The sequence below is a fragment of the Coregonus lavaretus genome (assembly GCF_964263955.1).
Source record: "Coregonus lavaretus genome assembly, contig: HAP1_SCAFFOLD_2249, whole genome shotgun sequence".
NCBI classification, from domain to species: Eukaryota; Metazoa; Chordata; class Actinopteri; order Salmoniformes; family Salmonidae; genus Coregonus; species Coregonus lavaretus.
In genome coordinates, this window is record NW_028162897.1 from 5,001 (window position 1) to 24,273 (window position 19,273).

The 19,273-nt window shown below is 41.9% G+C and overlaps 2 protein-coding genes and 1 long non-coding RNA gene across 3 annotated transcripts; all 3 read left to right on the forward strand.

The window, feature by feature from the left end:
• Positions 1-2,672: 2,672 nt before the first annotated feature.
• On the forward strand, positions 2,673-8,522 carry LOC311118715 (protein NLRC3-like; the record flags this gene model as incomplete). Its single annotated transcript, XM_084193499.1, has 9 exons — positions 2,673-2,698; positions 2,954-3,120; positions 3,308-5,108; positions 5,643-5,816; positions 6,245-6,418; positions 6,498-6,671; positions 6,915-7,088; positions 7,728-7,774; positions 7,911-8,522. The coding sequence occupies 9 exons, from the start codon at positions 2,673-2,675 to the stop codon at positions 8,462-8,464; spliced, it is 3,291 nt and encodes a 1,096-aa protein (XP_084049625.1). The 3' UTR covers positions 8,465-8,522.
• A 2,272-nt stretch (positions 8,523-10,794) lies between these two features.
• On the forward strand, positions 10,795-11,758 carry LOC311118716. Its single transcript, XR_014611842.1, has 3 exons — positions 10,795-10,956; positions 11,521-11,585; positions 11,718-11,758. It is a non-coding gene; the product is annotated as an uncharacterized lncRNA (long non-coding RNA).
• A 361-nt stretch (positions 11,759-12,119) lies between these two features.
• On the forward strand, positions 12,120-14,481 carry LOC311118717 (NACHT, LRR and PYD domains-containing protein 1 homolog). Its single transcript, XM_084193500.1, has 5 exons — positions 12,120-12,380; positions 12,988-13,122; positions 13,250-13,382; positions 13,466-13,495; positions 13,967-14,481. Exons 1-5 carry the CDS (start codon positions 12,147-12,149, stop codon positions 14,365-14,367), a joined length of 933 nt encoding a protein of 310 aa, XP_084049626.1. The 5' UTR covers positions 12,120-12,146; the 3' UTR covers positions 14,368-14,481.
• The last annotated feature ends 4,792 nt before the right edge of the window (positions 14,482-19,273 follow it).

Consider the following 19,273-nt stretch of genomic DNA (forward strand, 5'->3'; position numbering starts at 1 on the left):
CTTTGCCTCTCTCTCTCTCTCCAGTTAATGTCTCCTCTCCCGGCTCTTACTGTCACCTACCCATGAGCCCCCTCTCTTCCCATCTACTGTAATCAGCATCCGCATACACTGAGCACCGACCAACACCGGACTTCCATGGACGTTGAAATTTGGTCAGTCTGCCCTGGCCTTGATTTCAACGTCCACATACGTAGTTTTTTGGGCCGGCTCGGACCGGCCTTCATTTCAATGTCCGCAGATGTTGATTTTTGGCCGGACTAAATCTGAACCAATCCTAGACGTCTATGTTTCACGAGTTTGGACAGCACGGTACATATCAGTATAGTACAGTAGATTAGAGTTCAGTACACTAGAGGACAGTATAATGTGGGTCGCAACCCAAATGGTTTTGAATGGGTCACGGGTGTCTGAGTAAAAAAAAAAGGAAGAAATACCTGTCAGCTATTTTAACTGTCTGCAATGTCTACTTGGTAAATGTTTTATAATGTCTACTACCGTCTTTCAATGTCAACTATAAAGTCGATGTCTGTAATGTCTTTTAGTTGTGTGTGGACCCCAGGAGTTATGGAGTCAGTTAATGGGGATCCAACCAGGTAGACTAGCTGTTGTTATGGAGTCAGCTAATGGGGATCCAACCAGGTAGACTAGCTGTTGTTATGGAGTCAGCTAATGGAGATCCAACCAGGTAGACTAGCTGTTGTTATGGAGTCAGCTAATGGGGATCCAACCAGGTAGACTAGCTGTTGTTATGGAGTCAGCTAATGGGGATCCAACCAGGTAGACTAGCTGTTGTTATGGAGTCAGCTAATGGGGATCCAACCAGGTAGACTAGCTGTTGTTATGGAGTCAGCTAATGGGGATCCTACCAGGTAGACTAGCTGTTGTTATGGAGTCAGCTAATGGGGATCCAACCAGGTAGACTAGCTGTTGTTATGGAGTCAGCTAATGGGGATCCTACCAGGTAGACTAGCTGTTGTTATGGAGTCAGCTAATGGGGATCCAACCAGGTAGACTAGCTGTTGTTATGGAGTCAGCTAATGGGGATCCAACCAGGTAGACTAGCTGTTGTTATGGAGTCAGCTAATGGGGATCCAACCAGGTAGACTAGCTGTTGTTATGGAGTCAGCTAATGGGGATCCAACCAGGTAGACTAGCTGTTGTTATGGAGTCAGCTAATGGGGATCCAACCAGGTAGACTAGCTGTTGTTATGGAGTCAGCTAATGGGGATCCAACCAGGTAGACTAGCTGTAGTTATGGAGTCAGGGTATCCAACCAGGTAGACTAGCTGTTGTTATGGAGTCAGCTAATGGGGATCCAACCAGGTAGACTAGCTGTTGTTATGGAGTCAGCTAATGGGGATCCTACCAGGTAGACTAGCTGTTGTTATGGAGTCAGCTAATGGGGATCCAACCAGGTAGACTAGCTGTTGTTATGGAGTCAGCTAATGGGGATCCTACCAGGTAGACTAGCTGTTGTTATGGAGTCAGTTAATGGGGATCCAACCAGGTAGACTAGCTGTTGTTATGGAGTCAGCTAATGGGGATCCTACCTGGTAGACTAGCTGTTGTTATGGAGTCAGCTAATGGGGATCCAACCAGGTAGACTAGCTGTTGTTATGGAGTCAGCTAATGGGGATCCAACCAGGTAGACTAGCTGTTGTTATGGAGTCAGCTAATGGGGATCCTACCAGGTAGACTAGTTGTTGTTATGGAGTCAGCTAATGGGTATCCAACCAGCTAGACTAGCTGTTGTTATGGAGTCAGCTAATGGGGATCCAACCAGGTAGACTAGCTGTTGTTATGGAGTCAGCTAATGGGGATCCAACCAGGTAGACTAGCTGTTGTTATGGAGTCAGCTAATGGGGATCCAACCAGGTAGACTAGCTGTTGTTATGGAGTCAGCTAATGGGGATCCAACCAGGTAGACTAGCTGTAGTTATGGAGTCAGGGTATCCAACCAGGTAGACTAGCTGTTGTTATGGAGTCAGCTAATGGGGATCCAACCAGGTAGACTAGCTGTTGTTATGGAGTCAGCTAATGGGGATCCAACCAGGTAGACTAGCTGTTGTTATGGAGTCAGCTAATGGGGATCCAACCAGGTAGACTAGCTGTTGTTATGGAGTCAGCTAATGGGGATCCAACCAGGTAGACTAGCTGTTGTTATGGAGTCAGCTAATGGGGATCCAAGTCAAATCAAATCAAATTAATAACACATTGGACTGTGCATGTTTAAATGCAACATGAAGTCTCTGTTTGAACTTTGACCACAGACAGTAAAAGTGTTGTCATTGTTAATGTTCGGAAATATTGACTGTTCTGTTATTTCTTAGTGTAGCTGAGTGAGCTGTGACTCGGAAATGAGTCTCTCTGGGGAGAGAGAGGAGGAGACCACTGCCTCTAAAATGAGTCTCTCTGGGGAGAGAGAGGAGGGGACCACTGCCTCTAAAATGAGTCTCTCTGGGGAGAGAGAGGAGGGGACCACTGCCTCTAAAATGAGTCTCTCTGGGGAGAGAGAGGAGGGGACCACTGCATCTAAAATGAGTCTCTCTGGGGAGAGAGAGGAGGGGACCACTGCCTCTAAAATGAGTCTCTCTGGGGAGAGAGAGGAGGGGACCACTGCCTCTACAATGAGTCTCTCTGGGGAGAGAGAGGAGGAGACCACTGCCTCTAAAATGACTCAAGACACCAGTTCTAAGAGGTAAGAGTTTAATTGTAAAATATACAGTTCTCTTAAAGATATAAAACTAATTAAGAGAAAAGTGTTCACAAATTACATCAAATGTAGGCCTATATCATTCATTTAAAAGGCCAAAAACAGATTTACCAATTGCAGACTGTAGCTTTAAAATAAACATCAGGACTTCTAGAAGTTAAATTATACAGTTGTTGAAATGATGTAGATGAGGTACTGATGAGATATTGATGAGGTGATCTGCCTCCCTGTTTTGTTCAGTGTCCAGAAGCCCAGAGCAGAGTCACCTGCCCCCAGCCTGCTATCAATGAAGAGTGATCAGCCACCTGCTTTCAGCCAGGAACCATTACCAGATGACAATAAGGAAGTGGAGAGTTTGGACAGTGAGGATGCATTAAAGATCACACACAACCTTCTGGACAGAAGAAGTAAGACTGTGTTTCATACAATATTACAAAGAACGGGACAAAGGCCCCTCTAACATACACACACACACACACACACACACACACACACACACACACACACACACACACACACACACACACACACACACACACACACACACACACACACACAAACTTATGAGTCCCAACTCTCATTGTTTTCCTACAGGTCAAACTATTCTGACAGTCCAACAAGACATTAAGGCTAAACTGAAACACAAGTATCAACACATATCTGAAGGAATTGGACACCATGGAAACCAAAATCTGTTAAAGGACATCTACACAGAGCTCTACATCACAGAGGGTGGAAGTGGAGTGGTCAATAATGAACATGAGGTGAGACAGATAGAGATGGCATCCAAGAAACAAATCACACAAGAGACACCAATCAAATGCAACGACATCTTCAAGCCTTTAGCTGGACAAGACAAACCTATCAGAACTGTGCTGACAAAAGGAATCGCTGGCATTGGAAAAACAGTCTCTGTGCAGAAGGTCATCCTTGACTGGGCAGAGGGAAAAGCAAATCAGGACGTTCATTTCATGTTTCCTCTTCCTTTCCGTGATCTGAACCTGAAAAAGGACCAATACAGTCTGATGCAACTTCTTTCCCACTACTTCTCAGAGCTGAAAGAGATTGACAACATTGAAGATGGGGAAACCAAAACTGTTTTCATTTTTGATGGTCTGGATGAGTGTCGACTTCCTCTAGACTTCAAAAACAATGAGAAGTGCTGTGATGTCACGAAGCCAACCTCAGTGGACGTGCTGCTGACAAACCTCATCAAGGGGAATCTGCTTCCCTCTGCTCTCCTCTGGATAACCTCACGGCCTGCAGCAGCCAATCAGATCCCACCTGAGTGTGTTGACCAGGTGACAGAGGTACGAGGGTTCAATGATCCACAGAAGGAGGAGTACTTCAGGAAGAAAATCACAGATCAGAATCTGGCCAATGAAATCATCAAACACATGAAGACATCAAGGAGCCTCCACATCATGTGCCACATGCCAGTCTTCTGTTGGATATCAGCCACTGTCCTTGAGATGATGCTGAAAGAGGCAGAGAAGGATGAAGTCCCCAAAACTCTGACCCAGATGTTCACACACTTCACGCTCATCCAAATCATTGTGAAGAACAAGAAGTACAACAAAGCCACAGAGACAAACCCAAAGGAACTGTCTCAGTCAGACAAAGAGATGATCCTGAAACTGGCAAAGCTGGCTTTCCAACAGCTGCAGAAGGGCAACCTGATCTTCTATGAGGAGGACCTGAGAGAGTGTGGCCTTGATGTCACAGAGGCATCAGAGTACTCAGCATTGTGTACAGAGATCTTTAAAGAAGAATCTGGGCTGTACCAAGACAAGGTCTACAGCTTTGTGCATCTGAGCATGCAGGAGTTTCTAGCAGCAGTGCATGCTTTAGAATCATGTCTGGACAAGAAGGAAAATGTTTTTTCCACCACTAGTGAGGATGAAGATGAGGAGTCAATCCAGTTGTCTGACTTACACAGGAGAGCAGTGGACCAGGCCTTGAAGAGTGAGAATGGACACCTGGACCTGTTCCTCCGCTTCCTTCTGGGTCTCTCACTGGAGTCCAATCAGAATCTGTTACGAGGCCTTCTGACACAGACAGGAAGTACAACACAGAGCAATGAGGAAACAGTTGAGAGAACAGTCAGGTACCTTTCAGACAAGATCAAAAGGGAATCCTCACCAGAAAGGATCATCAACTTGTTCCACTGTCTGAATGAACTTGGTGCCAACTCTCTAGTTGAAGACATGCAAACCTCCCTGCGATCAGGAACTCTTTCAGAAACAGAGCTAGAACCTCAACAATGTTCAGCCCTGGCCTACATGTTACTGATGTCAGAGGAGGTGCTGGAGGAGTTTGACCTGAAGACATACAACACATCACAGGAAGGTTATCAGAGGTTGCTGCCGGTAGTGAAAACCTGCAAGAGAGCACGGTAAGTTCTGCTATTGAGTTGATGTATACAGTATCATTATTCTGAAGGATTTGTATATCTAACAGATGATCTCCTCTCTCCAGACTGGATCGCTGTAAACTCACATATGAATCCTGTGAGACTCTGGCTTCAGCTCTGCAGACACCAAACTCCCCCCTGAGAGAACTGGACCTCAGCTACAATGACCTGGGAGACAGAGGAGTGGTGCTGCTCTGTGTTGGACTAACCAGTGCACTCTGCAACATACAGACACTAGTGTGAGTTAAATATCTTCAATATCCCCTGTGAGTGTTTATATATTATGTATGTAGTTAGTATGTGTATGTTTTTAACATTATTTGAACGTCTTGGTAAATATGCAGAAACATACATAAAATGTGATAAATATATCAAACTAAGGTTAAATGTCTTGAGTGAGTTAGTATGTTTTTAACATTGGTTAATCATGTGTCCTTCTGTTATTGTCTTAATGCATCTCATTATTCTTAAAGCTTTGCATATTTATCAGTGTATTGACATATCTCCTCTCTCCAGACTGGCTGACTGTAAACTCACATATGAATCCTGTGAGACTCTGGCCTCAGCTCTGCAGACACCAAACTCCCCCCTGAGAGACCTGGACCTCAGCTACAATGACCTGGGAGACAGAGGAGTGAAGCTGCTCTGTGTTGGACTAACCAGTCCACTCTGCAACATACAGACACTAGTGTGAGTTAAATATCTTCAGTATCCACTGTGAGTGTTTATATATTATGTATGTAGTTAGTATGTGTATGTTTTTAACATTTGAACAAATTTATGCACAACATTTGAGAGAAATAAGCTTTTGTGCGTATGGAACATATCTGGGATCTTTTATTTCAGCTCATGAAACATGGGACCAACACTTTACATATTGGGTTTATATTTCTGTTCAGTATAGTTAGTATGTGTATGTTTTTAACATTATTTTAACATTTTTGGGACATATCCAGAAACATACATAACATATATAAAACTAAGGTAAATATCTTGAGTGAGTTAGTATGTTTTTAACATTGGTTAATCATGTGTCCTTCTGTTATTGTCTTAATGCATCTCATTATTCTTAAAGCTTTGCATATTTAACAGTGTATCAACATATCTCCTCTCTCCAGACTGGCTGGCTGTAAACTCACATATGAATCCTGTGAGACTCTGGCCTCAGCTCTGCAGACACCAAACTCCCCCCTGAGAGAACTGGACCTCAGCTACAATGACCTGGGAGACAGAGGAGTGGAGCTGCTCTGTGTTGGACTAACCAGTCCACTCTGCAACATACAGACACTAGTGTGAGTTAACTATCTTCAGTATGAGTTATTATGTGGATGTTTTAAACATTTGTTAATCATGTGCTCTTCTGCCCTCTAGTCTAGGTCAGTGTGGTCTGACAGAGGGTTGCTGTTCAGATCTGGCCTCAGTCCTGAGTTCACCCAACTCACAACTGAAACAACTGGAGCTGAGAGACAATGACCTGCAGGACTCAGGAGTTACACTGCTGTCTGCTGGACTGGAGGATCCAGACTGTAAACTACACACACTGGGGTAAGTACAGCTGTTTCAGTCAGGTCGGTACTGAGCTGAGTTACACTGCCCTCTGCTGGACTGGAGGATCCAGACTGTAAACTACACACACTGGGCAATGTACAGCTGTTTCAGTCAGGTCGGTACTGAGCTTAGTAAAACAAATACTCTGAAAATGTTTGTGTCATGGACAAATATATGGGTGTCCTACAAGATGATTGACACCAGTCCACCAACCTAGCCAGCTGTTGTGTCTCTCTGTAGGCTGTCTGGCTGTCTGGTCACAGAGGAGGGCTGTGCTGCTCTGTCTTCAGCTCTGAGGTCAAACCCCTCCCACCTGAAAGAGCTGGACCTGAGCTACAATCACCCAGGAGACTCTGCAGGGGGACTGCTTTCAGCTGCTCTGGTGGATCCCACAGATAAACTGATGAAGCTGAAGTAAGTCAGAATAGATGTCCTAATAGTGTGAGCAGTGGTTGTGTCCTATGTAGTGTAGTAGGTTCAGTAACATGAGGACATGATGGTAGAATACAGGGGACGTTTACCCAGCAGGCTTAGCACTCCAACACAGCATACATCATCACCACATGAATACTCTTCTTCTGCATCTCTGATATCCTGTTGGAATTGTACTCTGTTCTGTATGCAGTAGGTAGGATAGAATACCTGTATGTCTCTAGTAATGAATTGTACTCTGTTCTGTATGCAGTAGGTAGGGTAGAATACCTGTATGTCTCTAGTAATGAATTGTACTCTGTTCTGTATGCAGTAGGTAGGATAGAATACCTGTATGTCTCTAGTAATGAATTGTACTCTGTTCTGTATGCAGTAGGTAGGATAGAATACCTGTATGTCTCTAGTAATGAATTGTACTCTGTTCTGTATGCAGTAGGTAGGATAGAATACCTGTATGTCTCTAGTAATGAATTGTACTCTGTTCTGAATGGAGTAGGTTGGATAGAATACCTGTATGTATCTAGTAATGAACTTGGATAGTGCACCAGAACACAACAATATGGTTTAAATGTTGACTGCTGTATTAGGTCTTTGTCAGTCAATAACCTGTTTCTCCTACAGTGTGGATCATGGTGGAGAGTTCAGGCTGAAACCAGGGCTGAGGAAATGTAAGTCTATTCAATCCTAATTAACTACATATTCAGAACTACAGTAACATAGTAACTAATCAATACTTGTTCTCTACCTACAAAACAACATTTTATATGAAGATGTGGTTTGATTAAACTCTCCTTTTGTCTACAGATGCCTGTCATCTCACCCTGGACCCAAATACAGCAAACCCAGACCTGATACTGTCTGAGGGGAACAGGAAGGTGACATTGGTGGAGGAGAAGCAGCATTATGAAGACCATCCAGACAGATTTGACCGTCATCACCAAGTTCTCTGCAGAGAAGGCTTATCTGGATCTCGTTATTACTGGGAGGTGGAGAGGGATGGTGACTGGGCTCACATTGGTGTAGCGTACAAAGGAATGAAGAGGAAGGGAAAGGAGAATGACAGTTGGATTGGACACAATAGGAAGTCCTGGAGTTTATTCTGCTCTGATAGTCTCTATTTATTTAACCATCCTGGAGTCCCTAGCAGATCCATCCCTGGTCCTGTTTCTAACAGAGTTGGAGTGTATCTGGACTGGCCAGCTGGTACTTTGTCCTTCTATAGCGTGTCCTCCTCTGGTACACTGACACACCTTTACACAGAACACACCACATTCACTGAACCCCTCTATCCTGGGTTTTGGGTTTACTCCTCCTCAGTGACCCTGTGTCAGATAGATGACCAACACATTCAAAGGTGAGTCATAGCAATGTTTTATCATGTGTTTTCCTCTGGAATCATTCCTACAATTAGATTAGTAGTGGTGTGTTTTAATGTGTTCTGTTGGACCTACAGACAGTTAGATTAGTAGTAGTGGTGTGTTTTAATGTGTTCTGTTGGACCTACAGACAGTTAGATTAGTAGTAGTGGTGTGTTTTAATGTGTTATGTTGGACCTACAGACAGTTAGATTAGTATTAGTGGTGTGTTTTAATGTGTTCTGTTGGATCTACAGACAGTTAGATTATTGGTGGTGGTGTGTTTTAATGTGTTCTGTTGGACCTACAGACAGTTAGATTAGTAGTAGTGGTGTGTTTTAATGTGTTCTGTTGGACCTACAGACAGTTAGATTAGTAGTGGTGGTGTGTTTTCATGTGTTCTGTTGGACCTACAGAAAGTTAGATTAGTAGTAGTGGTGTGTTTTAATGTGTTCTGTTGGACCTACAGACAGTTAGATTAGTAGTAGTGGTGTGTTTTAATGTGTTCTGTTGGACCTACAGACAGTTAGATTAGTGTTAGTGGTGTGTTTTAATGTGTTCTGTTGGACCTACAGACAGTTAGATTAGTAGTAGTGGTGTGTTTTAATGTGTTCTGTTGGACCTACAGACAGTTAGATTAGTAGTGGTGTGTTTTAATGTGTTCTGTTGGACCTACAGACAGTTAGATTTAGTAGTGGTGTGTTTTAATGTGTTCTGTTGGACCTACAGACAGTTAGATTAGTAGTAGTGGTGTGTTTTTATGTGTTCTGTTGGACCTACAGACAGTTAGATTAGTAGTAGTGGTGTGTTTTAATGTGTTCTGTTGGACCTACAGACAGTTAGATTAGTAGTGGTGGTGTGTTTTCATGTGTTCTGTTGGACCTACAGAAAGTTAGATTAGTAGTAGTGGTGTGTTTTAATGTGTTCTGTTGGACCTACAGACAGTTAGATTAGTAGTAGTGGTGTGTTTTAATGTGTTCTGTTGGACCTACAGACAGTTAGATTAGTGTTAGTGGTGTGTTTTAATGTGTTCTGTTGGACCTACAGACAGTTAGATTAGTAGTAGTGGTGTGTTTTAATGTGTTCTGTTGGACCTACAGACAGTTAGATTAGTAGTGGTGTGTTTTAATGTGTTCTGTTGGACCTACAGACAGTTAGATTTAGTAGTGGTGTGTTTTAATGTGTTCTGTTGGACCTACAGACAGTTAGATTAGTAGTAGTGGTGTGTTTTTATGTGTTCTGTTGGACCTACAGACAGTTAGATTAGTAGTAGTGGTGTGTTTTAATGTGTTCTGTTGGACCTACAGGCAGTTAGATTCGTAGTAGTGGTGTGTTTTAATGTGTTCTGTTGGACCTACAGACAGTTAGATTAGTGGTGGTGGTGTGTTTTTTATGTGTTCTGTTGGACCTACAGACAGTTAGATTAGTAGTAGTGGTGTGTTTTAATGTGTTCTGTTGGATGTACAGATGTTTCCTCTCCTATGTCTCACTGTAGTGTCAGTTTCACTCTAACCACAAGAGGGCATCAGAACCTGTTAAAATGATACCTGGTGACTTCACGTCTCTAGGGGCTTTCATCAAGATAAGCAATGTCACCTGTAATGTATTGACTTCATGGAAGTTGACATAGTGTTATGTCACATTTGGTAATGCACCCTACATAGGGAGTTGTTCTGTCACCCTTTATACACCCTTTGTATTGCTTATGAAGACTGTATGTATGCTATATAAAGCCTTTATAAGTTGTATTTAGTTTAATCACAGTCTATCCTTCTGCTTCTCCAACACCAGAGACCATGGTGGAGAGTGTTTTATCAAGCCTGGACCTGAGAACACCAGAGACCAGATATGTGAGTGTTAACTGATAATTGTTTTAAAATCAAAATACGATTAAAGCGTTCTTGAGTCCCAGGCAAGGAACACAATCATTATCTATTTGGTCAAAACAAACTTAAAGGTAGAGTCAGCAATATGATGTAGATGCACAAAGTAAACATCATAGTGGGTAAACTTCTACAACAACTAAGGGCGTTGGAGCACGATGCTAAACTCCTCTGTTTTGGTCCCGTGGCTACCACGCTGTAAGAGAGTGAAGAGAACCCGTGCACCTGGGCAGATACTGTGTGAGAGAGAAGTCAGGCATCTTGCTCATCACAATATCTGCGGTGCTGCTCGTACAACATCATTTAGCTGACTCTACCTTTAAGCTCTCATCCTGGGATCTACCAGAAATCAGGCCCCCAACATCTACAAAACATGGACCAGAACCATGTTGTTTCCTGCTTCCACAAACATTCATTAATATAACACTCATGTCAGATTATGGTATGATAATGAGTGTACATTCTGAGACTGTTGCTCACTTACATTCATTTTTATTACAAGTCTGTTTAATATTTATTAATTCATTATTACATGAGATTGTCCGTTTTAAATAACAACTACTTTTGACTTCAGGGATTCCTCAGAGCTGTAAGACTTGTGACCATGTTGAGGTAAGTCATAATGTCAATTCTCACTTTTACATACCTTCAGGAGTCAAGCACAGTCTGAAAGCCAGGTGTGTACTGACCAACCATTCATACTGGGATATAGACAGTCCTGTGTTCTGCTTTAGTAATATAAACACAGTCTGAAAGCCAGGTGTGTACTGACCAACCATTCATACTGGGATATAGACAGTCCTGTGTTCTGCTTTAGTAATATAAACACAGTCTGAAAGCCAGGTGTGTACTGACCAACCATTCATACTGGGATATAGACAGTCCTGTGTTCTGCTTGTAGGAATGCAGGATTTTAACTTCTGTCATATTTTGTCATTAGACAGTTGAATTGGATCAATCACCAGCATTCCATGTAACATTGAATAATTACATTAGATAAATTACTTTGTTCATTTAATGAGCCAGTTTCCCGGACAAAGATTAAGCCTAGTCTTGGACCTTAAATAACTTTCTATTGAAACTTCCATTGATCATGCTTTAAGTCCAGCACTAGACTCAATCTGTGTCCAGGAAACTGGCCCCATATGTATAACTGACATGCTTGTCCTTGTTCAGGACTCCACACAGTGGCTTCAGATTGAACCCTTGACTTCCACTGTCCAGGGAGTGACAATGTTCAGGTAAAATAACTACTTTTAACATTTCATTCCACTTGCTAGTGTATTTCCCCATTACCTTTGGGAATAGGCTTCTAATCCAACCTCTCCATTTGACGATTGACCCTCTCTACCAAATCTTGTTGTTGCCCTCAGGCACAGGACACCCAAAGGGCGTTATGAGTGCACAGTGTCTGGCCTCCGCTGGGTGTGTGAGAGAGATGTCATTCTGAAGTATCACTTCAGGAACTGGGAACCCTACAGTCACCTTCTGAAAGACATGCAGTACGGACAAGGTGGTCCATTGCTGGACATCACTATGGAGTTAGGTGAACTGGAGGAAGTTCATCTGCCACACTTTGTCTGTTTAGGTAAAACCATATAGACATAGTATTCAGAAAGACATTTCCATGTAACTGAGTTTCACTTCCTGAATTAATGAATGAACTATTCTGGGAGTTTGAGTTTACTGTGATCTGATACTGCATATTCTTTGTGTTTTAGTTGGATGAATAATATAATATTTGTCTTTCTGTCTCCTTTTTATTATGTTGTTCAGGGACCAACCCTTCCCTGAGGAATGAGATGAAGATTCTTCATGTAGAGGAACATGGAGTGTCTGTTGAGGAAGTGCATGAGGTCACCAGATTCCATGCTAAGATTCTCCATCCCAAGTTCTCACCTATCTCTGTTATACTGAGCTATATCTTTTTTTGGAACGTAGCTGTCCACTGTGACGTGGTCCTCTATATGGCAGTAAAAAAGGCAACAGTAATTTCACGGCTGTACATGCTCCTCAGAAACTCCAGTCAGAAAGAGGTGAGGCACCATCATTGAAGTGACAACAGTATGTTGAAACTTACTAAAGGAAAGCTGATAGTTTGTTGAAAATCTATAGATTACAAAGACAACATGCAGCTCTGTGAGAAATCTATTTCTGTCTCATTCATTTGAAGAGCCAGTAGACGGCACTCTTCTCTCTGTTCGAAGGAGAACACAATGCCCCGGGGCATTGAAGGGGACATTGCCCTGAGTAGTGTGCTGTCTTTCGCATGGGACGTTAAACAGGTTTCCTGACTCACTGTGAACACTAAAGATCCCATGGCACTTATCATAAGAGTAGGGGTGTTAACCCCGGTGTCCTGGCTAAATTCACTATCTGGCCCTCATACCATCATGGCCACCTAATCATCCCCAGCTTCCAAGTGGCTCATTCATCCCCTTTCCCCTGTAACACTTCCCGAGGTCGTTGCTGTAAAATAGACTCTCTTCTCAGTCAATTACCTGGTAAAATAAGGGTAAAATAAATAAAGAATAGTGTACAATTTTTGGGGGTTGATAAAAAGGGATTGCTCAGTGAGCTGCAAGTTGTGTGAATTATTAGACTACATTGTTCAGACTGACTACTACACTGCTCATTTTGTAGGCTGTTCGGGACCGGGAGAAATATCAGGTGTCCCAAGGATATTCAGAATTGGTCCTGTCAAGTCCAAACGGGTCCTTAAAGCTGAACAGTTGGTTTGCAGTCAAGAATCCCCATTCCTCTTCCATCAATCCAGAGGTGCAGTTTTAGCAGGCTGAGGACATGAATCTGTCATATTATATATTAATAACTGGAATATCATTCTATTTCTTTCTCTCTCTCTCGGTCTGTTGTCTCAATCGTTGCACCATATGACCTTCTACAGAAGATTCAGCTGTTACCTGCAGACACCACACCAAGCTGTTGTAAGATGGTTATGAGAAACACAGGGGTTGACATTGAGATGGAGTTAATCGGGGATGATGAGAGGACAGTATGGAGAGATATGGTACCAACAGGTAGGAGAATATGTCAATCATAACTTTGTTATCTTCTGACAGATGCTATTTAGTGATTATAACCTCTTTTTGTTTTTTTTTAGATGAATACATCCCTGAAACCCATTCAACTAGTAAGTAAACATGAGAGGTACAAACCAATGGCTTGAGAGCCAGTCGACATGGTTTACTGTTGGACTAGTCCTGATTATAAAAGGCTGTCTTCAAGAACAATGACATCTCCTCCAGGACTTGATGTAGATTAGCCTGGTTCTGAATGACATCTCCTCCAGGACTTGATGTAGATTAGCCTGGTTCTGAATGACATCTCCTCCAGGACGTGATGTAGATTAGCCTGGTTCTGAATGCCCCAGCCTGTTTTTCTACGTCTGTGAAAACCGACCCTAAATATGAATGAAACAGTAGTGGTGTGATGTGTTCATTGATGCAGGTTGTTATTGTTACAGAATGTGTTCTTAATGCAAAGATTAACAATACAATGAAGACTTTTACCGTAGGTCACTCTGAAAGAAGTCTGTTTCTAAATGTCTGAAATGTAAATGTGAATGAACAAATGTAGTTATTTTGTAACCTGCCTCTCTCAGGTGCTGTGTTGGGGGCAGGGCGTCCGGCTGAGAGCAGTCTGACTGGTTCTACAGAGCAGCAGCTGCGTTCTGTACGGACAGAGTTTGTGAGACGAGTGTCAGGACCTGTCCTGGAAGGTCTGCTGGACGGACTCCTGCAACACACAGTCATCAACCAGGAGGAAATGGAGTCAGTAAAGGTGATAGCTGAGAGGGCAGAGAAGGCACGTGACATCATCGACATGGTGTTGAGAAAAGGAACTGAGTCATGTTCCAGGATGATCAACCTTCTTGGGGAACTGGACCCCTGTCTTTGTACACAGCTTCAGATCTACAGTTGTAGCCAACCCCTGGGTGTGGGGAGACCAGGCAGAATAGACAGGCAGGGTGGTTCAACATGGTCTTGTTGTCTGTTGCTTTAATTCAGGATCCTAAAAATGTACAGAAAATGTCAATCAAACATGACCACTATAATAGCAATAAACTAACCAAAGGTCCAGCCACACAGCCTCTCTCCTTCTGCAGCCTCCTGGAGGTGTGGATATTCTAGCAGGAGGGTCAGTTAGTCCTCCACTAGGTACCTAGCTGGACCCCTATCTAGCAGGAGGGTCAGTTAGTCCTCCACTAGGTACCTAGCTGGACCCCTATCTAGCAGGAGGGTCAGTTAGTCCTCCACTAGGTACCTAGCTGGACCCCTATCTAGCAGGAGGGTCAGTTAGTCCTCCACTAGGTACCTAGCTGGACCCCTATCTAGCAGGAGGGTCAGTTAGTCCTCCACTAGGTACCTAGCTGGACCCCTATCTAGCAGGAGGGTCAGTTAGTCCTCCACTAGGTACCTAGCTGGACCCCTATCTAGCAGGAGGGTCAGTTAGTCCTCCACTAGGTACCTAGCTGGACCCCTATCTAGCAGGAGGGTCAGTTAGTCCTCCACTAGGTACCTAGGTATGGACCCCTATCTAGCAGGAGGGTCAGTTAGTCCTCCACTAGGTACCTAGCTGGACCCCTATCTAGCAGAACATGTTGATACAACTCTGTCTCTCTCTCACACCAACACACCTACCTACCTGATGTCTGTGTATTTTAAACTTTAGATTTTAAATTTCATTGTATACGCATTGTAAATATGTATTGAATACGCATTGTAAACCTGTATTGTGATGTTATTGGAATTTACTTACTGTATTTGCATACTCACTGTGAATGTGTCCGGGAAAATGGCTCTGAGAATTTGGCATTCAACTTAAAACCACAGAAATGTATTTTATGAATATATTGTACAGTGTTGGCCTGATAGAGGTTAATGAGAGGGGCTGGATATCAACACAACCACCTCAGTCTATCAGCAGTTTTCTCAGTGAGAGCACATTGACCATTAACAGACATAAGGAGCTGCTCAACCTATGACCCCTTTACCAATGACTTGAGAGTGGCTGAAGGACATATAAGGAGCTGTTCAACCTCTCACCCCTTTACCAATGACTTGAGAGTGGCTGAAGGACATATAAGGAGCTGTTCAACCTCTCTCCCCTTTACCAATGACTTGAGAGTGGCTGAAGGACATATAAGGAGCTGTTCAACGTCTCTCCCCTTTACCAATGACTTGAGAGTGGCTGAAGGACATATAAGGAGCTGTTCAACCTCTCTCCCCTTTACCAATGACTTGAGAGTGGCTGAAGGACCAATCAGCCCCCATCTATACACAATGTTTTACTAAATGTTTTATAACGTTGTATTTTTCTATGTGTATCTACCTGCCCAGGGACTACAGCTAAATCTGGCACATTTACAGAAATGTTGATTGATGTGCAGTATCCCTGTCAAATACATGTTGTACATGTCAATTAAAAGGAATGTATTTTGTGTGTGTGTGTGTCTTTGTATATACTGTGTGTGTCTATCTGTGTGTGTGAGTTGGTCTCTGATTACTGTGATTAGTTCAATATAACTTCATATACTATACATTATAATCAGTCTGTTTTGGGTTTGCAGAATCATTGTATATCATTGGTTTTCCATCCTATCATGTTACCACACAGATGTGACTGTCTAGCTCAGCGGTTCCCAATCTTTCCCATTCTGGAGACCATCAAATCACCGTCCAAAGCTCTTGAGAACCACCATTCACGGAGTCACTGTTCTTTTTTCACATCAAATATATTGCCGGTCAAATTCTATCAATAGATGTGAATGTAACAAAGCCTGTAAAGGTCTATTATTATTATCATTATAAACTAGTTGCATTGTGAAAAGGAATGTAAAATTGCTTATAATACCATTAATACTCCCAACTGTTATTATTTTTGAATAATAAAATACTACAATCTAAAAGTAATTGAGGACCACCTGCACCACCCCCAAGGACCACAGGTTGGGGACCACTGGTCTGGAGTCCTTCTGCCAAACCTGGTTGTTGTGTCACACTGCCCTCTCCTGGTAGCACTGCAAAACATCACCTCATTAAATAAAATCATTAAATACAAAAATGTAATTGTAGTTTTACTAGATAGAATCTTAACTTATAGGCTGAATACTTGTATTAAGTGTATGAAGACTTTACATGAACCTATGGGTGTTGAATCCTCCCACTGTGTTGAAACAGGAAGTCAATTTATAATGAAGTAGAGGAACGGGTCTACCTCTTATTGTAGATCAATGATGATAGTGATTTTTTTTTATACTGAAATTCGTAACATTTAATTAGGAAATGTTAGCAGACTTAGAATGTTGTTTAACAATATGAAAAAAGCAATAAAGTCCATCGCCTTTATAGCACAAATAATATTATTGCATCGACATTTGTTAACAGCATTAAAAGTAATGATTACTAGATAGTTGTGAGATTGATCAATATAAATGTTAGCTTGAGAGTGTTCAGCCCCATGACCACGATCAGTGCCAAGTGGTGGAATAAGGGAACTGCTTGTCAAGCGTAGAACGGGGAAAATATACTGTATGTTGAAAATGTGTTTTATTGTGAGAGTAATAATGACATTATTTTATTTATTTTATTGTATTGACATTGTGAATTCATGCAACGTCTTGACAGGTTAAATATAATTGACCACATCGGTGCATTTGTAACGATAATAATCCATATAAAGTACAGTCATTTGTTAAATTAGAGGTACGTGTGAAAGTGAAACTATTGTGTAAATCCTATAAAAGACTGAGATAATGGAAATCCAATGAGAGATGGCTGATCTGCTCTGTTGGAAGATCTGGCACCGCTGCATTTCACAGAGAGCACGTTTTTAGAGACAGGTGGGACTTTTTAGCAGAAAGTACAGATTGGCTCATCAGATATCCTTTCCCAAAACCAATCTTATAGGATCTTTGCGAGGATTTAAGACCTACTTTAGAAAGGCAAACCCATGCCATTCGGGTGCGCGTCAAAGTGTTATCCATCCTCGGGTTTTTGGCAACGGACACTTTTCAGCCGGAGCTTTCGAAGAGTCAATGTTTTGGATGCAATCATCAGCAAAAGGTACTGTAACGAGTTCAACTAATGAATGGTAGCCAATCCTAACTTGTTGTAGGCCTATAGGATATTTCTCGAGTACAGGCTTTATTCTGCAATAACAGGAATTATATGCCTATTTCTAATTATTTTAGAATGGATTTTCACCAACGGCAAATGATTGCATCTTGTTATTAACCTTTTTATTGTTATAAATAAGCGTGTCCATCATATCCCACATTTACACTAAATACTAATCTACTTGCCTTCCTGCAATGCAATACTTCAACCACTAGAAACTGTGAATACGCATGGTCTAAAGTTAGCGGGAAGGTGAGTCTGTCTGTCTGTCTGTCTGTCTGTCTGTCTGTCTGTCTGTCTGTCTGTCTGTCTGTCTGTCTGTCTGTCTGTCTGTCTTCTGTCTGTGTGTCTTCACATATTTCTATATTTCTTAATTCCATTCTTCTACTTTTAGATTCGTGTGTATTGTTGTGTATTGTTAGATACTACTACACTGTTGGAGCTAGGAACCCAAGCATTTCACTACACCCACAATAACATCTGCTTAATATATTTATGCGACCAATACAATTTAATTTGATTTAAATGGCCCCTGGGTGTGAGAATTCATTATTGAAAAATATATAGAGAATTGTTGGTAAACCAATACATAGTCAGGGTTGGGGTCAATTTCATTTAAGTTCCAGTCAATTCAGGAAGTAGACTGACATTCTAATTCCAATTCTCCTCAATGCTTTTCAATGAAGACAATTTGGATTTGGAAATTGGTTTACTTTCTGACTAGACTGGAATTCAAATGGAAGTGACTCCAACCAAGTGACTCCAACCAGCACCCACCCGTAGTCTGCGCTCCAGCAGGTATATCTCACTGGTCATTCCCAAAGCCAACACCTCCTTTGGCCGCCATTCCTTCCAGTTCTCTGCTGCCAATGACTGGAACGAATTGCAAAAATCTCTGAAGCTGGAGACTCTTATCTCCCTCACTAACTTTAAGCATCAGTTGTCAGAGCACCTTACCGATCACTGCACCTGTACACAGCCCATCTGAAATTAGCCCACCCAACTACCTCATCCCTATATTGTTATTTATTTTGCTCTTTTGCACCCCAGTATCTCTATTTGCACATAATCTCTTGCACATCTAGCATTCCAGTGTTAATACTATTGTAATTGTTTTGCACTATAGCCTATTTATTGCCTTACCTCCATAACTTTCTACATTTGCACACACTGTATATATATTTTCTGTTGTATTTTTGACTTTATGTTTTTTACCCCATATGTAACTCTGTGTTGTTGTTTTTATCGCACTGCTTTGCTTTGTCTTGGCCAGGTCGCAGTTGTAAATGAGAACTTGTTCTCAACTGGCTTACCTGGTTAAATAAAGGTGAAATAAAAATAAATAAAAATGTACATAGTCACTATGAAAATATAGACCTTAATGATATTTTTTGTAAAAGTGAAATATTGTGTTTTTTATCCTGTAGTGTTTTAATCTCTCTGTGTGTGTCTGTGTTTGTGCATATGCTTTAGTGTGTGTGTGTGTGTGTGAGAGAGAGAGAGAATTGGTGAGATAATGAATAAATAATGACTTAATTTGTATCACATTACTCTAGGTCAGTGTATTCCAACCTCTCCTCTGGGATCCCTAAGGATCACATTACTCTAGGTCAGTGTATTCCAACCTCTCCTCTGGGATCCCTAAGGATCACATTAGTTGTTTTTGCCCTAGAAGTAACACACTTGATTCAACTAATGAACTAATTATCATCAAGCCTTTGATTAGTAGAATCAGATGTGTTAGAGCTAGGGCAAAAACATGTATTTAGTATTTATTAAAATGTTTATCT

Coding starts and splice junctions, on each gene's coding strand:
- LOC311118717 (XM_084193500.1), top strand. CDS start 12,147: ATGAAGATTCTTCATGTAGAGGAACATGGAGTGTCTGTTGAGGAAGTG. Junction 12,381..12,987: donor GAAACTCCAGTCAGAAAGAG/GTGAGGCACCAT, acceptor CTCATTTTGTAG/GCTGTTCGGGACCGGGAGAA. Junction 13,383..13,465: donor GAGAGATATGGTACCAACAG/GTAGGAGAATAT, acceptor GTTTTTTTTTAG/ATGAATACATCCCTGAAACC.